Below are 19,144 nucleotides of genomic sequence, written 5' to 3'. Positions count from 1 at the left end.
CATTTCCTGGCCAAAACAGCATCACTCTGCTGTTTACATTCTACCTGAGAGAAGAATGCAAATGTTGGCACTCTTAATGTTCACAACCTGATTCCTTGTTGAGGTCAGATGGAAAAAATATAACACTCCAAGGTAAAAAAATTATAAAGCTGTTTGGCATCAAAGGGGAATTTAGCCTTTCATTTTAGCACGGAGACACAACAGGCAGGTCTGTTTCCAAGCAGACCAAACCCTGTAATCATGAACAGGCATCCCCAAAATGACAGCAAGGAAACGGCTTACGGGGCTGAAAATAGCAAGAGGAGCAGCTGAACTTGGGAATCTGAGTTCAAATGTGTCCTACTTCTATTTTCTCATGCTGCTAAAGAGTGTTCTTCAGAGGTGGCATGGTTTTGTCTGCAAAGATATAACAAAACTGCAAGACAAGTATGAAGGAAATAACCAACTGCTGTTGCTTGCTCCAAATACAAAGAGGCTTTTTAAAGATTATGTTAGTGATTTTTTTAGGATGATGTCTTCTGGATTCTAGTCATAACTTTGATTTGTTGTGTAACCTCAGCTGTGCCTGCCCTAATTATTCTTCTACAACCTGACTAGTAGCTGTGTTAAGATTGACATTTTTGCCTGAAAAAAGGCTTGCAAGTTTTTTAATAGCACCAAACACATGCTTTGTGCTGTCACTGAGCATGGCACATTTGGGGCACTACACAGCAACTAATAAACAGTCCCAAATAATATTATCTCAGTTTTGTTACTCTTTAACTGAGAAAGGACAATGAGGTGACAATGAGACAAAAGTTGGTCAGTTTAAGGACAGTGGGGAAAAAAGTGAGCAGCCTAATCAAGAGTTGTGGTATTTGGATGTGATATAGTTATTATGATCCCTATATATGGTTAGAGGCGAGGTAAAAAATATGCAGGTATCTGCAGCAAAATGCGAAACCAAGTAGAAATTAGGAATGGGTTTCAATCTTTACAATATTTCTCTTTGTACCAAAGCCACAAATGTGCTCAGAAGCCAGTTCAAGGTCACAAGCTGCATATGGTAATTGGACCCTGTTTTCCTCACTCAACCAAACATCCCTGATTACAGGATACCCCATCCCTGAAAATAGTGATTGTCAGGTTGGATGGGGGGGCTGAGTTACCTGATCAAGTTGAAGGTGTCCCTGCTCTTTGCAGAATTGGTCTAGATGAGCTTTACAGGTCCCTTCCAACCCAAATCAATCAAAACCCAATCATCAAATATTTGATGATTTGATGATTATCCGTTTCTACCCTCCTCGGCCACAACCTGTGCTGAGAACAGCACCCAAGTAGCTGCTGGCACATTTGGCCATGGAAGCAAATTCCTAGCTCCACCCTGCAGCCTAGGCTTAAAGGCAGGAGCCCAACCCAGCGGCGTCACTGGGATCACTGATGTAAGGGTGAAAGGATGGGATCCAACCAAAGCAACCCAGCAGACACAGCACTTGCACCTCCAAAGAATAATTTGTCACTTAATCGTTTTCTCTCAGGAAGCCTGCCTGCCCAGGGGGAGGGGAGCCCTGTGCACAAGCAAGCTTTTGATCTCAGTGAAGCTCAGAGGGCTTTGCTAGAGCACTCATAAAGGACTGAGCAGCAACTAATTAATGACACGAAATTATATCAGTCATGGTTTGCAAGCTTGTTTTAATACATGAAGACAAGCTGTAAAGCTGGAACACTGAACGGGTGGTTTTTTTGTGACAGGACAAAGTAGTCTCCTCCTCTCTACTGATGGTGATTTTTTTGTCAGCCTTCTAGGTCTGCATTCCTGTGGTTTTTTGAGGTACTGTCAACGTCCTGCTTTAATGCAAAGTTGTAAAAATCACAGGACAATTTACCCCACCAATTTCTGAATTACAGCAAGATGATTTTAATCTGCCTCTACAAGCAATGATTTGCAGCCATTGCCATTGAGAACTTGCTGCTGGGAACTGAAAGCAATATTCCCTGAAGGATTTGAGGCCAAGAATCCTTGTCAAGCTGAGCATTGTGAGCTGTAGGTTGCAGGCAGATACACCCAGCTAACATCCTTTCTCAAAACACACAACAGGAAGTGCTACCAGGCCGGTTATTCTAGTGATTTTCTGGTCAGCTCATGGATCTGGTGCTAATTTTATCAGCCTGGTTTTAAAATCAGTTCATGGAGAGTGCAGTCTCACCTTCCCCTCCATAGATGGAACTGCACAACATGTATTCACACAGCTGTGAAGCTGCTGGTGTAGGCTTTGGTGCTGCTAACACTGTTCTAAACAGATGAATTTGAACACAGACTGTGCAGCCAACCCCAGCTCATTTGGTATTCACAAACTGCAACAGCATATTAGGCATTAATTATATATGACTAATTATATTAATTATAATGAATGAGAATTATATTAGGTTTGAGAACTATTTAAAAGGAACTGGAAATAAAAGCAGCAGGATGTGGATCTGGCTGTCAGACTTGTTCTGCATGGCCTTGAGCAGCATGGGTTGCCATTCATCTCTAATTTTCAAAAGACAAGGTGAAGGTAATGGTATGTACCTTCTTTGTGAAGCCAATGAGATCCTGTTAGAAACAGAAATATTAACTGTAATTTCAAATCTTACAGTACTAGTTTTAAAATCATAGAATAGTTTAGGTTGGAAGGGGCCTTAAAGATCCTCTAATTCCAACCCCCCTGCCATGGGCAGGGACACCTTACACTAGACCAGGTTGCTTCATATCTCATCCACCCTGGCCTTGAATAGTGACAGGGGTGGGGCATCCACAACTTCTCCAGGCAGCCTGTGCCAGTGTCTCACCATCCTCACTGTAAAGAATATAAAAATCATGTTATAAAGCTAAAGAGTTCTGACCACTTCATCCATAAAAGGAGGAAAAATCCTGCCAAAATCTGCCTTAAAAACAGGTTAGAAGCTGCAAGAAAAAAAAAAAAAAAAAAAAAGAGAGAACTGATTAGAGAGTCATCTCACTCACCAACTTCACTTCTGCTTCCACCTTGCCAGCTGCAAAATGGGAATAATCACAACAGCTCATTTTGAGGGGATTTGTTAATGTTTATGAGACACTTCATATGTGTGAAGCAGCACAGACAAAGTTTGCCAAGCATGGATGGATAGCTGGGAGCTTTGTCAATTCAGCAAGTGACTTAGTCCTTTCTTCTTCACAAAGGCCCTGGTCCTAGACAGGAATTAATTCCAAGTATCAAGGTCTGTAAGCCAAAAGGACACGACATCTCCCATAAAGCTGTTTATGCTGTCATGGAACTGCATGCAAAAGGCATAGAAAAGTGAATGGAAAAAATAGTCATTTTTACAAAAAATGTTGTGCTGAAAGAGCTCAGTACATGCCTGCATTTCCTCACACTGTGACACAGACTGACTCATTTCTTAACACACAAGTTTCATAATCCCAACATCCTTACATTCTGCCAGTCTGTCCTCAACACTCAGGTGCATCCACAGCAGCAGAGGAAGCACCAAGCCCCACCTTCTGCCTCTAAGGCCTGCTGGCACAGAATGCCAATTATTAATTTCATAATCAACAAAAAAGAAGGTGGTTTCAAGCAGTTTGCTTAGTGGGAATCATGTCTGCTATGTGCTAACTTCCTAAGAGTGCCACAGAAAAGACTGAGACAAATGTAAGTTGATCTAAGCCAGAAATGATGCTTGGGATGTTTCTAACAATTAACAGGATAGAGTCAATCATCAGAGCCCAGGAAAGTTCTGGTTTCTTCTGAATCCACTTTATATCCTGACCCTGATTACCTTGGCTGACATTGTGATCACCGTCCTTCTTGAGCTGGAGAGCTTGTCACAACTAATAATGAAAGGCATCTTTTCATCACAGGTACTTCCATAAGATGCATAGCTAGCACCACTGAAAAGGGGTGTTAAAATATAAAATCTAGCAGTTTAGGGATAGCACTGGGAAAAGCACCAAGCACCATTTCAATTTCCAACTATCTCTGCCTTCTCAAAGTCTGAAAAGTGGGTCTCAGCTTTTCCAGGTTTGGCTGAAACACCATGTGAAAATTACTTGCACAAGTGACAACACTGGTTGCATTCAGAGTCTGTTGTCATTGCCTGGATGGGATCTGATAATCTCCAAAAGCCTTTAATCTGCAAGATGTGATTAACTGTGAAAGGCAGAGTTATTAAAACAGACTGGAGAAAGCTGTGAAACATTTTCTCTAGAATCTGTATATACACCACTTCCATGCCTGGAGGAGGGGCCACTTCAGAAACATTTGCTACATGTAAATCCTTTTGTAGGGATATGCAGAACGTAAGATTGTTTTCCTCAATTAGCTTTTCTTTTGCACCTGTTTATTCTTCTGTACTTACTCTACCAACTCTTTGATCTGACGAAAAAAGTACCTTTGTGGCAGTCAGCAGGCCTGGTTTCTGTTTACATTCTGCTATTAGAGTGATTTGGCATAAATTTCTGTCGACAATGACTCAGACGAGGGAATTGTTCTGCCTGAAAACTAACCTAGTAAAAACCTCACAATGTAAGTTTTCAGCTAAATCCGTGACTGCCTTAACCAGGTGGCTGCACACACTCTCCCCAGTGCCTGTGACCAGGAAAGGCAGGAACCAGCAGTCAGGGACAAGAGGAAGGAGTGGTGCCCTGGGCTTGGCAGCAGCCCTGCCTCATCCCTCAGGAACTGTTTGTGGAGCTGCAATGATTGATTTTAAAGCAAAGATGTGGCGCACACCAGGGTTCGTGGTGCAAAACGTACCAGTTGGAGCACTCCCAAGGGGAAAATGCATTAGAAAAGGTAGTTGTGTACAGGACATGAATTTTAGCTTGGACTAGGCCAGTGCTGTGGGACAGGTGACAGATCTGGTGACTCCAAGGGCTGCCAGCTGGGGAAGCCTGGTGGAAATTTCCTCCTTCCGTGTTGAACATAGTGACTGCAGCTGTGACCAGCACAGGCACATGGGCCTGAGCAGACAGAGCAGAGAGGCAGCTTCTCCCAGCCTCCAATCCAGGAAAGGCTGCTAGGAGGAGCCGTGCTGTGTCACCCCGTTGGAGCTGTGCTGGGAGAAAGCCCTGCTGTCCTGGGCATCACCTGTGTCAGCTCTGAAACACAGGTTTTCCACTGGCCTCACAAAAGACCTCCATGGCTTTCTACTGCCCAAGAGGAAAAAATAGCAAAGGCATGAAGTGCGTCTTCTCTTTGGCACAGCAGCATGTTTTAATAACCCCTGCTCCTGCAAACTTTTCATTGCCAAAGAGAACAATGCAATGCATTTAACATTCTTCTGATTAATATTTATGGCTACAAGCCACCCATTGTTTTTACTGCAGAGCTGCTAATCAATAGGGGCTCCAGAAAATAGCAGGACAAGCCAGGGTAAACTGTGGAAGCCTTGGTTCTTCAAAAACTAGGGAAAATGGCAAGAGGTCTTCTTCCTCACCCACATTTTTGCAGTTTGTTTTAAAAGCAGAACTTTTACTTGGGTTCATAAATCTACACTTAAGTGTCTCAGTGTGCTGACACAGGTTTGGAAATGTTTATCTTAGCACTTGTGCTGCCTCATTAGTGTGGAATGTTTATACTCACTCTCACATTCTCACTTACCTGTACAGTTATATATAATGCTGTACTAATAACCCCACTGTATCTCCAACACTGTCTCACAGTAATTGCTCCCCCAGGTGCTGTTTTCCAGGGATTTTTATGTTTCAGCCTTTGAAAGACAAGTAGGCCTTGTTTTACTCCGAAGTTGGTGGGAAAGGATATATATACCGTGAAGTTTGGCCCTATTCTAGTTCAGTGCCTCATGGATTGGTTGGGGACGGTGATCTAGAAACCTGACCAAGGTTATACTACATTTACTCATGAGGACAAGGCAAACATTAAACTATAATTCCTGAGGACCTGGGCACTGATCCTTCCTCATCTTGTGCTTAAAATTATGTGTATTAAAACTGATAAAGAATATCTTATGTGTATAGAAACATCAGTACATCCTCACAGTACTGTAATTGCAGTGGTAGTAATAGAAGTTACTAGCATGTTACATTTCTGTGATGAAACTGCACTCTGTAAATTTTATATAAAATGTACCCACTCTGTAAATTTTTATATCTATTAAAAATATACAGTTTACAAGATGATGTGATCTGAGGGTAGTGTGCATTTTAAGTGATGATGATTTCCCATCCCTTCAAAGATTTGTGCCTCAGATTTACCTACTTTAGTAGTGCTTGGGAATGGAGTGTGCACTGACACCAGTAGAATCCAACATCTTTCTGTGTGCTCTGCTCTTAGAGGCAATGTAGGAAATGCTCTATTCTTTTTACACATCAATCACAGAGGCAACAAATCCTCCCTCAGATCCTGGAATTTCTTCTCCTTCATACCCGAGTGAGGTTTTATTCAGCAACAGAGGGGCTGGAATAACAAGATCCTCATGAGACTTCAGGTACGCCCACACACACAGGAGAAGAGGAGCACCAGATAGGCAGACAGCTCCTGGCAGATGGGAGCAAGGATGGAAGTAGGCTTGGGGAAATCACTGGAGAGAGCTGGAGACTGGGAAGGCAAAAACTTTCCACAATACCAGTGGGCAGGTAGGAAGAGGATATCCAGGCTGTGCTGGAGAAAGAAAGAGTGAAAGGATCCAGAAGAAAGAGAAAATTCAGGAGAAAGTATCTCCAGGTAGCAGGGGAGGATGTCCCAATTTTGCTGTGACACTGGACTTACTTGCATCCTTTGCCAACAAAAGCAGCTGTCCCCTCGAGACACATCCCCCCAACAGGCACTAGTTCAGTCTTTGCCATACATACAATCTTCAGTATGGGTGTTAAATGAGTGTGAAACTTCATTCTTTCCCTCCCTCTATCAAAATCCCCACCTCCAAGCACAAAGCCTTATGTATTTTACTCTGATATGCTGAACTTAACAGGCAGGCCAGAAACCAGGCAGAGGTGATGGTTATTACACACACATGCCCCCCAAAAGACAAGTGTGGGGAAAGATCACAGACAGCTGGGATCACATCCTTTTACATCTTTATTTGCCAGTTAAGATCCTTTTATTCCATCAATGCAAATATGCAGAACAGCAGGAAACCATGTTTTAAGCAGCACATACCAGTTGGCTGAGAATAAACTAACTACATTCCCCAAGCAATGTAAAAGTAACAATGCACATCATCTTCCAAAAGAAGAAACAAACAGATATTGCAGCCGAGAGGCACAGCAGGCAGCTTCCGTACAAAGTAGTTTGGCTATTTAAAATGCTAGAACCAGTCCTTGCCCATTTCTCCAACCCCACCCCCAAAAGTCCTAGTATAATTTAACCACTTTTTTTTTTTTTTTGCTATCTACATAATATATAAAATATAAACTCTGTTTACTTATAACACTTACTTTTCTTGATAAATAGCTCTTTAAAATATCTACTGTACATATGTCCATGCGTTGACATTATATATATATAGCATTTATATATATGTATGTATGTCTGAAAAAAACAATAAATATATACTTAATATTGACACAGCAACAAACTGAACATTTTCTCGTTTTCAAAATCAAATAAAAGCAAACCAGTGGGAGACAAACAGTGAGTGTTGCTCGTGAAGCACAGCACAGCAGGGAGCTTTGATTCCTGCCCTGGCTGGGCACTCGGAATGCCCCGTACTCAAGCAGTTGTGGTGTTCATCCATCCTGTAATGGACCTGTGTTCAAAGTCACTTCAGGCTGTAGCTAGCCACCCTGTTTGCCACGTGTAACACAGACTGAGCAGGAGCTCAGTGGGTAATGAGGGAGGCTCCCCTCCAGGTTTGCAATGGAATGAGAAACAGAGCAGGGAAGTGAGTCCAATGGCCAACAGAAAAAAAGGAAAACAAATAATGGACAACGCGGCTGGAAGGTCATAAATAACCAAGGTAAACAAGTCAATAGAGTTAAGTGCTTTTAAAGACGATGGCTGGCATTGCTGCAAAAAGTGTCTTGATTATCTGTTGCCAACTCCATGGAATGAATCCATTTTCCCATTGCCACAAGAAGACACTAATGAAACCCAGAAGGCCAAATTCAGATGTTAAAAATGGGGTCACTGCAAGACACCGTGAGGGTGCAGTTTCAGAGCTGAATCTGCCCAAGGGAAGCTGAATTCAGTGAATGTCCTTAAAACAAATGGATGAGATTTTTAAAGTATGGATTTAAAAATTAAAAAAAAAAAAAAACAACCAAAAAAACCCCAAACAGTTAATTTCACACATGCCAAAACATAATAAAAGGCTTTTAAAACCTTTCATTTCAAAACAGCATTCTTTAAAAATGGAACTTAATCCCAAAATTAAAAAATGTAAATAAATACCCTTGTACAAACACATGTTCAGTTTTGGATTGACCATAGCCATTCTGTTTATTCATTTTACTCAAAACGCTGAATAAAAGCTATTTCAGTCTGACCTGCGCTGTTACCCTTCTTTCCTCAGCCCCAAGGATTCAAAAAAGACATTACTTGTTTGGACTGTGGCTTCATAGACTCATTACATCAGGAGGTTTTGACATCAGTTCATGAATGCAGCATTATGTGTAGTCTCATTTACTTAAAAATTTCTTCTTTCTGGGAGCAAATGGAAGTGGGTAGTTAAGGGGAAATTATTTTTATTGGACAGACTTCACCCAGCAGCTCAAGAAAGAGGAAATTTTAAAGCAGATAAGACTGCCAAATATTATTCACTCACACTTCATCTCTAAAATTTACAAACTTTGCTCCCCACAAGTAACAACTTCAACAACAACAAAAAGAAACTGCTGTCCTGAACAATCCTGCCATTTCACAACTAGCCCTAACTATCCAGAGATCACTGCGAGCTCAAAAGTCCAGTGTTGAGTTTCATGCATACTAAGGGTACATCACTGGGCCACTGGAACATCAAACCAGTGTGGAGTATCTGCACAAAGCCAGGACTCTGGCTTGTAAATACAGAACTTAGCAGTGAACAGACTTCATAACAAGTGATATTTTATGCTGAAGGGCATAAATGAAAGTCAAATACAAAAATTTCCAGCAACAAGAAGCTCAGTCATCACTCATTTCTGAATCTCTGCAAAAACAACATCAAGATACTATGTTTACTTCTACCCATTAAATAAAATATGCCTTTTCTTGGTAGATCAGTGAGTCATTTTAAATTGTCTGGGTCTATTCCTCATTTGTACACAAAAATAAACAAAAAATTGAATTGTCCTTGTGCTATGACCATGTGCAGCAGAAAAGCCTCCTTTTTTTAGAATAAAAAAGTCTCCTTTTTTTAGAATTGCTGAACTTCCAGGACAGTTGTTCACTTGTACAGTCACTTTTTTTTTAAAGTTATGGAAAAGAAGGGAACACTTAGTACAAAGTGGATAGTGCCTCTGACTGCCCAATGCTGGCTGGGCAGGGATTTCTCATGCTTCCAGCCAAAGCAAAGGATGAGCTCCAGAGCAGCCCATCCTGAGCCATGGCCCTCATCAAGGCATGGCCTGATTCTCTGCTGTTTTGGCTGCATGGGTAAGGTGCCATCATCTCTACTTGGTATTTTGTAACTACACAGCTGAAGTACGACAGATTTAACACATGCATGGTAATAGCTGTAGGAAATCCCAAGCTCCTGCAGAGTTCTTATGCTTCCATGTAGGACTTCACTGAGATCAGCACTGAGGATGTGCATTTCCAGGAGGACTATGGGACAGATCCTGCTTCCCCAAGGCCAGGGTCGCTTCTTGGGCCCCCCCACACAGAGGTGGAACAAGGCTGCTGCTGTCACCCTAAGGAAGTGCAGCCCTCACCCTCCACACCACCAGCCTATATATCCTCCCTGTAGGGCAGACACCTTCCTGCTGCTCCCTGCTGCAGTCACCACCCTCCTGTTGGGCACAGGAGTTCAGCTGTGCCCTGCTGTCACACAGCACAGGGTTGTCCTACCCCTGGTGTGAACCCCAATGCAATTCCCATGGGAAATAAAGACACCCTCTCCCAGCTGACTGCCCCAGCATGGAACAAAGCCCTAAAGAGCCCTAAAGCCCATGAGCAGAGCAGTAAAGCTCACCCTTTGGCTCTTTTTGTCTTTGGCAATAGACTGCAGTGATGGGTATCCTATGTGCACAGGTTGATGGCAAAGGAAAGAGCCTCTCCGAGAGCAGCTCCGGGAAAGAGGAATGAAATTTCTTACCTAGAGTATGAACAAGTTCATTTGAGGGCTACTGTAAATTCCAGCAGTAGCTGCAGTTTGGCTCTCAGGCCTGCACCAATTTAGCAGCATTCGTCTCAAACCTTGTGGCACAGCACTAAAAGTGCAATTCCAAACATGTTTCCTGGGATGATACCGCTTCTGAGTTCAATCAAGTGCACCTTTATTATCTGCTGCCCAAATTCCTAAACCCAGCTTGAACTCCAGAGGCTACTTAGGGCAAATTCAATGTACTTTCAACTGTACCAAAGGAGCAGACAGTTGGATGCTGCCAAGAAAAATCCCAGACTATAAAGAAACTATTTGTCAGAGTAACAATACACATTCAATAAATAAACCAATTCTTTCCTCCTCCAAGGCAGGTGGAAGTTTAGTATGTTTATACTTGACTCTGCACTACCTTCACCTCCTAGAGAACGGAAAAAACTGCTGTACATCCTGAAGGTGTGCAGATCCTGCTACCATCCCAGTTAGGTAACACAAATGTAGCAGCATCTCTGTTGCCATCAGAAGAGGAGGTCCCACCCTGCCCTCTCTGGGCCAGCCCAAAGGAGCTGTACAAGATTCAACCCATTTGCAAGCCAGTGCAAACATATGTCTGTGTAACCAAAGCATTGGATTTTCTTTCTGCTGCATCAGTAGGTCTGCACAGAGGACGGGTGATGCCTGTCACCTAAAACATTTGGATCTGGGACAAAGTCTGAGCTCAGTAGTACTATCCTTACTCACTGTGTCTCGCCTGTTCACTGCAGCGGCAGGGAAAAGGATTCCAACTGGCATCACAAAACCCAGAAACACAGGGAAAAGAAGAAAACACAGAGAGGAAACACAGCCAACATTTGTGAACAAAAACGAAGTGCAAAGACATGAACGGCAACTCCAGGACAATTGTCAAACCACTGAGAAGCAAGATTCACAAACAATTGGTCCATGTTTGGTTCCACTTTTGGATGATGTTTAACTAGACATAGTTAATTATCCACCAGGCTTACATTCATGACTCGAACTAGCCACTCTTTTCAGTAAATAGGTTTTGCTTCATTGGATGAAAACTTTCTTGATCTCCTCGGGGGTAATTCTAATTTTCAGGAGACAGACAGATGATTTCTCGATCCAGTTCTTTCTTCTGTATTACTTACTTTTCAGGGCAGAAACGGGATAGCATGGTATATACCACAACAGTTGCAATGGGAAATTCCTATTGACACAGACTACCTCTGGAATTCTCAGAGAAACCCATTTTAAAGAAAAACAACCAAACTTGTCAAGGGCTGCTTCCAAGAAAAAATGATGAAGCCTTGCCCGAGGTTTTAGCAGAAACAGCCCCAGAGAGAGTTGCTAGAACTGGCAGAACAACATGGATAGAAACAATTCTCCCCTAGGGTGTGGTTTTGCAGTATTACATTATTCCTTCATCAGTCACACTATTACACTTTGGGGACTGTTTAACGAAAGGTCACACATATGCTCTTGAAATATTAAGCACACATGAATAATTTTGGGCTGGGAGTCAAGTTTTCTAACTTCAGACACATCAAAATTTAGAAGCCAAAACTCTCTGCAAAGGAGGAAGACAGGCATTTCCCGTAGGCACCTCTTTCTATATTAATCCTAGGGTGAACTGAGTCAGCCTTTGGAGACCTCTCTCTGTATTGACTGCTGTGTTCTTGCTGATCAGAACAAGACATCCAACTCTGAGCTGACTAAAGCCAGTTAAGATGAACAACACTGTTAATGCTCTCCTGTTCAAAAACATATTTCCACTTTAGATTTACTGCTCATCCCAATGTTCTCTTATTTCTCCTAGTCAAAATTAACAAAGAACTCTGGAAAGGTTTTTCTCAAGTTTAATATGATTTAGTGCTATATGCTTGTGTTCTACTTTTTTACTATCTGAAGACCTAGCGCTGTAAACACATCAGCACTGGAGCAGCTTTACACAGAAAAACAGTGTCCCTGTTTACTGGTATAAATCATGTGCCTTTCACTATATTCTTTCAAGACGATACTCTCAAAAGAATAATTATTTCAAGACTGCTATCTAAAGTATTAAAAAGACGAACAGGACAAACACAGCAAAAGAGTTTGTCCACCCCTGCACTGGTGAGAGGGAATGATTAATACAGTACCAGTAGCTGGCCACTTTAAGGAGGTGAGGAGGCAGGGGATCCTATGTCATTTTTTCCCCTGTAAATAGATGGGAAATGTTCTCATCCCTTTTGTTTTTCACTCACACTCACCACTTGGTGGAGGTGAGAACTTCTGGGCTGAGGGAGATGTGAAATTACTTGTTGGTGTGCATCTCTCAAGTGCGAGTTCACAGTGGTTTAAAAGAACACTGCTCATCTAAACATCGCATGGTTTTGGGTTATATTCTACTGTTTCCCACCTAAAACCAAAATGCACCACAAATTCACTCAAAAGTCAATCCCAAATGCAGGAAATTTTGTGCAAATCTTTGTAAGACTAGCCTGAGGTTGGCTGTATAATAAACCCCATATCATTACTATGTCACGCCACCTGCCATCCATGAAGGTTTTCCACCACCCGTTTTAATCAGGAAATCCATAACACTGATGCTTACCAGGAGCTCACAGAAGACCCCTCCTTCCCCAAATACCTGGGCATATGCACTGTGGTTGAGGACTGCTCTGTTTTAAAAGCCACACATTTTCCTATTTAATTGTGCTTAAAACAAAACAAAACAAAACGCAAAACCAAACCAAACAAAAGACAACTACTAAACCAACACAGAGAAGCTCCTAACAGGCTGTATGAAAAGTGAGCTGCCAAGATCTTCTGAATCCTGCAACACTTTCACATCAAGTCCTGTTATTCTGTGTGTTGGTTAGAGGTGTAGTAATACAGCATGGTGGTGTCAGCTGTCATTGTAGAAACCATTCATGTCAGACATTACAGAAAATTTAACGACATGACAGTACCTTCACAGCCCTCTGGTAGGTAAGGAAAATCTAAAAGGATCTTCCTAACCTTTCACAGTAAACACAATTGGATAATCTAAAGCACCTGCAAGCAGGGGATGAGTCTGTGATATATCTTTGCAATCAGCCATCTAACACTGTTATTAAAACAGTTAAGTTTATCAGCTCTTAAGTCTCCTGTCCGTTTTGGGCATTTCAAAGGACCATATCAGTTTGGCATTTAGCTGCCAACAGATTTAATTGATCCTGACACTGTGTTTCCTTCTCCCGTATCCTCGGCTGTTTCTAAGACCTTTCCAAGCCCTTCACAGGGGCAGAATTACCATCTCTTTCTTCAAGAGCTGTCTGGTTCCTATTATTTCCTAGGAGCTCAGAGGAGCTAGCAGTACAGAGACATCCTGCTCTTCCGCATGGCTTCGCTGATCAAGTATGCCGGGCTCAGTTCTGGCTCCTCAGTCATGATTGAAATGTTCTGCCACTCCCCCAGCTGGTTTGACTTTTTAATGGTGTCCACCACGCACAGGGCGTACAGACAGTCGTCAAAAGTGGCAGCCATCGTAAGAGGCCTCCCGTCCCAGGTCCTCCTGTCGTCCTGGTCCTCAAAGGCCTGCCGGACAGCCTGGACCATCTTAATGGTGCCCCGCAGGTAGGGAGACGGGATGTCACTGAAGGCTTTCTCCGGAAGCAAGGAGTTGCTGACTGGCGTGGAGTCCTTCAGCAGGAGCTCCCGCTGAGGAGAGCTGTTGCTCTGTCCGTAGAGATCCGTGCCTATCACGGTGAGCCGCCCCGCCGAGCCCACCACGATGATGTCCTGTTTGAACTCCCCCGGGATGTTGAAGTTGAGCGTCACCGTGCAGCACACGCCCCCTTCCAGGACCATCTGGAACGTACAGAAGTCATCGCTGGTGATCTGCCGGATGCCCTTGATGTGGTCCGTCTGCTTCACGAAGGTCTTGAGCAGCCCGTGCACCTTCACGGCCTTCTGGCTGGTGAGGAAGGTCAGCAGGTCGATGATGTAGGTGCCGACCGAGTGCAAGCCCCCGCCTCCCATCAGGTCATCGCAGCTCCAGTTGTACTTCTTGCCCAGCAGGCTCCCGCTGTGGACCTGCACCTCGCACACCAGCAGCTCCCCCACGTAACCCTCCTGGATCAGCTGCTTCATCTTCACAAAAGCAGGCAGGAAGCGCAGAACGTTCCCCATGATGCTCATGAGCTTTGGGTAATAATGAGCCGCAGTCATCATCCTGAAGGCATCCAGGGGAGTCGCCGTTCGGTCACAGATGACGTTTTTCCCAATGCCTGAAAAACAGTGGGGAGGAAAGAAAAAATCATCATCAACATTTTATCGATGGAGTAAGCTGAAAGCCTCCAGGCTATTCTAAAAGACCAAGCCAAGGAGAAAGAGCCATAAAAGAATAACACCATATTGAAATGTTTTCAAGGCACAAAGACCCCCTCTGGCATGCTTCCAAAATAAATGTAAGAATTTTTTAAGCACCACAGTGAAAACGTATTCCTTTTTATTTTCAAAATGCACTCCTGTCCAAAAGGAGCTCAAAGGTGAGGGCCTGAACAGGAAAAAGTAATCTCCCTTCTGGGAGCAGGCATGAAACCAATCACCCACCTCAGCCATCTCACAAACATCTCTTCTGTGACAACCTGCCCATGCAGGGGCTTCTGTGAGCTGAATCTGAGGTTCAGATTCAAATCCCTGAAGGGTATGAATGACACAAGCGCATGTACTTAGTAACTTAACACAGGTACACCAAAAAGCCTGGCTTTGTCATCTCAGTACTCTTGTACTCCTTCTTGTTCTTTTCTTCTCCCTCTTTCCTGCTCAGACTGTTTTAAGAGGCTCTGAGTAGAGGAGAAGTACAGGGCTTGCTGCTTAATTTAAAATGAAGAAATTGCTTCTCACTCATAAATGCCGCACTATTCTGACAATGGCACTCAAGTGTTTTTGAAGCAGTTCTGCTGAAATGTCAGCAGCGCATCAGCGCATCCATAGTGCCAAGGGAGAGTCACGACTGCTCTGAAACAGGTCAAATGTAGCTGTGACAATCTGTTCCCTCGTGGAATTGTCCATATGGCACACTGTTTACTGAAGCTTGCATGACAGTCCCCTTTTATCTGGTCATCAAGGTGTGCAACTGAATACAGTGCAGGCTAAATAATGGGCTTATTACTGATTTCTCTCCCTCAAGTACTTTCATTCTGTACCCACACACACATGTAGTGAAGAATCTCCGGTTTCCTTCTTAGTTGCATACAGATTTTTTTATGCTTAATGACCAATATTAGATGAGCTGTGGAACACTTTGGGTATAAATTATGACACTAAATATGATCATTGCCTGGAGACCCTTGGGCTACAGCTGGGCCTGGCACTTAAAAAAGCTGAATTTGGGTCCTTGCTGATGGAGTTCAGATGAATAAATGTTGATACTTGCTAAATCACATTGTATTTTCATTCCTGTTCCCTTCAGGTAGGTAAAAAAAAATCCCTTTTTCTTTGAAGAGCTGTTCAAGTATAAAAATTTTACATGTTTTGGAGCTGTTTGGATGAAGTCATATAAATACAGACAGATGGCACGGATCTATCTGAGCCCACTTACATGAATATTTAACAGCCTGACTGGAAGAAGAAGGGGGTCACAGTCCAAACATTCAATAACTAGCTTATCCACATTGCCTATTCCCAGTCTTTCTCTGCTGCCATTTGAGTAGCTGAAACTGGAGGGAGGGAGGGCCGTCACCGCTGAAATGGCAGTCACATCCAGTTAACAGACAAGAAGGGAAAGAACTTTCTTCAACTCACTCCTGTTTATCTTCTCCTTAATCAGATAAGTAGAGACATACTCATTTTCCTCTTAAATTAGGCAAGAATCTTCTATTCAGTGGCCATGGTCTTCTCCTCTTAATTTTCTCTCTCATTCTCTTTACAGATGGCTATTGGTGACTGAGTCGACATTTTCAACCTAATAGCACTTCTTTTCCTGCCCCTGAAATAATTTCTTTTGCATCTGTTTGATAATGGAGAAAGCATTCATCCACCTGCCCTATATTCCTCTAACTGGTAGCTCCAGCTATGCCACTTGATACAGATCCCTACTGTAATAGTCCTTGAGTTACAGGGACTCTTTGCAGAGGAATTTTAGCCTGGCAAATTAGTTTTCAAAATAAAGGAAATCTTACACAAAACATCCCTAGCGTCAAACCTTCCTGAAATAGCAATTTTCCCCCCAAAGAACCAATATATTCTACCTCATTATCTGACCTGCTCACCACTGATCCACAAAAGCATCGTGTTCTGCTCCAGTTCAGCATGCATCACTCTGCCTCACAAACGCCTGCCACATTTTATCTGAGGTCTGTCCAGGCATTGTATCTCAAGATACGTGCTTGCTAGGAAAAGGATCTCTGTTCATGAGGAATTGCAGCCTGGGGACAATCTTTTTGCTGCATGTTCCATGCCATGCATGGTGGGGGTCAGTCCTTCACCATGCGGGGCAAGGAATACTTGGGATTGTCACCATCTGAGTAGGAAACTATGATTATTACCATTAAAGAGAAGCCTATGGGTTTTTCCATTCCATACATTTGAGAAAAAATTGCCATTGGGATCAGTGTAACTCAGGCACGTGTGAAGAGGAGAGGGAAGAGCCTTAAATATTTATATAGGGACAGGGAGAAATTCAAGTCTTAAAACTACTCCTTCCACCATTTCAACCTTTTTGGAAAGATTGAAACCTTCTAATTTCAGCAAATTCAAAATGCAAGTGTTCTGAGAGACTTTCTGTCTCTGTGCATATGCTGATAATACGTGCTGTGCTCTCATCCCTGTCAGGGATTTAAACAGATTTTTGCTTGATGCCCAGAAAGCTTTTATATGCTATTAAAGCTTGTGCAGTTCTTTCAGCATGACACTGCTCAGCACTTGAGTCTGTGTGCACTACAGACCTTTGTCTCCTCTGGAGCTGCAAATCTGCAAGCAGCCACATTAGCTTTCTGGAAGCAGGGAGAGAACATGAAAGGTTTGCTTAATTTAATTTAGAGAAATGCGCTGGTGTGTTTGTGCAACCAGAATGAGAAAAAGGCAGATCAAAACACTGTTTTTCTGCTCTCTTCCCTCCTCTCCCTTCTCAAAAGGAGAAAGAAGAAAAGGACCTTCCCTTGGAGCCATTCTCTATAGCAGCATCAGGCAAAGCAGAAAGCAGTGTGCAAGAAAAGCCTCTGTTCCCAACACTACATCTCATGGAATGGCACACTCTGACTGCAGGTGCTGCAGGGGGCTTCTCTGGGAACTGACCACCTTCTCTAGTCTGGGGCTGTGGTCCAATCCTCTCTACTTCTGGACAAGACTCTAAGGATGAATTGTTACTGTTTGTCATTCTACCAGTGTGTTTTGCTGTTTCACATGTCTTTGAAAAATCACACCAGAACAGACAACAAAAACTTCATTAATTACATAAAAGCAGGGAAGTGAGCCAGCTTGTTTCAGCAAGGAAGTGAAATATATTTGTCCATGCTGATAAGCAACACAGTTGGATAAATCTCATCCTATGAAAGAATACAAACCTCTTCCACCTGCATCAAGAAATCTGGTATACAGTGCTACAGTTCTCAACCAGGGAACTTTTGAGCATTGATTTCCTGACTTCTCAAGTAAAATGAAGAAGACAAATATTTAAAATACATGTCAAACTTTTTGAGGGCCTCACCTCAGCCTCCCTGCTTGGAGGTGGTCTGAGAGAGGGTGTCAGCACCCAGCCAGGTGCTGACATGGTGTGGGACTTCTCTGACCTGGCACAGCACTGGGGAAGGCTCACTCCTGGCCAGCCCAAGTCCAAAGCTGAAGGTGGGGAACACATCTCCTACCAAGGCTCACAGAGTGCATCCCTCAAGCCAAACCTTAACAAATTTGGTACCAGTCTACGTTTTTTAAAGAAGAAGTCTAATCTTCTCTGAAGAAGCAGAGTCTAACCAACTCTCTAGAAGCAGCTGAACAAATAGAAAAAAAACCTGTCTGTGCTGTCATTGGTGCTACCATTCAAGTGAAGATCTCTCTAGCATTTTATGTTAGAAAGTCAAATCATAACCATGCTCTAATGACTTGTCACCCACCTACCAGTATTTAATTCTGTCAGGAAGCCATGTGATTTATTTGCAGTCCTCAGTCTTGATTTTAAAAAGGGGAAGTCCTTGTGAATTAGAGATAAGCCCAGAGTGGCGAGTAGATACAGTCCAGGGTAGTAGTATTTACATTTTTTTCCATGTAAGTGCAGGGAAAGAGTGAGGAGCTATGCTAAGAATTTAACTACTGACTTTGCAATTCCTGTAATTTGCATCTCTTCATTTTACAGACAATTCAAGCTCCTTAGCTACCACTAGCCCAAGTTTCTTTGTCCCTGTATCATCCCTGTGCTGCACAGCCTGAAAACAAGGAGAACTCCTGGGCTCACAGCACAGGGAAGGTAGAATGGCTGTAACCAGAATGGGCATCATCAGTTCTTAAACCTGCAACCTCAGCTTTTGTCTCATCTGCTCTGATTGTTTCAAATAAGGAGAGAAGCATTTTCACATAAAAAAATTCCAACTAATTAAAAAAAAACAGTCCATCACTGAACTGAAGTAAGACTAGTCCTCTATCTGTTCTGCTTAAAACATGAGGCCAAATACAATCTTTTCTCTGCCTCCTATTCACAAGAAAATCAAAAAGGGCTCTATTTGGAGTCTGGGCATATAATCAAATCCTTCACTGGCACCAGAAAGATTCATTAGTTAGCAATTGCTACCTACTGCTCTTTGTCAGGATAGGGGAGTGAGAGAGAAATGAAAAATAAGGTTTTGATTAACTGAGCTAAGTTTGTCAGCAGAAAAATAAATCTCTAAAAGCAAAGAGGAACTGTCAACATTCGAAGGACATTGTGAGGGTTTCAGAAAATACTGGAGTGGTGAAAGAGCACGCTTACCAAGTTGTTTCAAATGGA

General features: G+C 42.9%; 1 protein-coding gene across 1 annotated transcript in view; it reads right to left on the bottom strand.

Moving 5' to 3' along the window:
• Positions 1–11,243: 11,243 nt before the first annotated feature.
• GFOD1 (Gfo/Idh/MocA-like oxidoreductase domain containing 1) overlaps positions 11,244–19,144 on the bottom strand; it is a 66,933-nt gene continuing 59,032 nt past the window's right edge. Inside the window, exon 2 of the mRNA XM_066324293.1 lies at positions 11,244–14,453. Coding sequence (XP_066180390.1) covers positions 13,534–14,453 — 920 coding nt within the window. The 3' untranslated portion in view covers positions 11,244–13,533. The remainder of the gene's footprint in view (positions 14,454–19,144) is intronic.

The sequence above is a fragment of the Sylvia atricapilla genome, chromosome 1, assembly GCF_009819655.1.
Source record: "Sylvia atricapilla isolate bSylAtr1 chromosome 1, bSylAtr1.pri, whole genome shotgun sequence".
Taxonomy (NCBI): domain Eukaryota; kingdom Metazoa; phylum Chordata; class Aves; order Passeriformes; family Sylviidae; genus Sylvia; species Sylvia atricapilla.
This window is presented reverse-complemented; position numbering and strand designations above follow the sequence as displayed.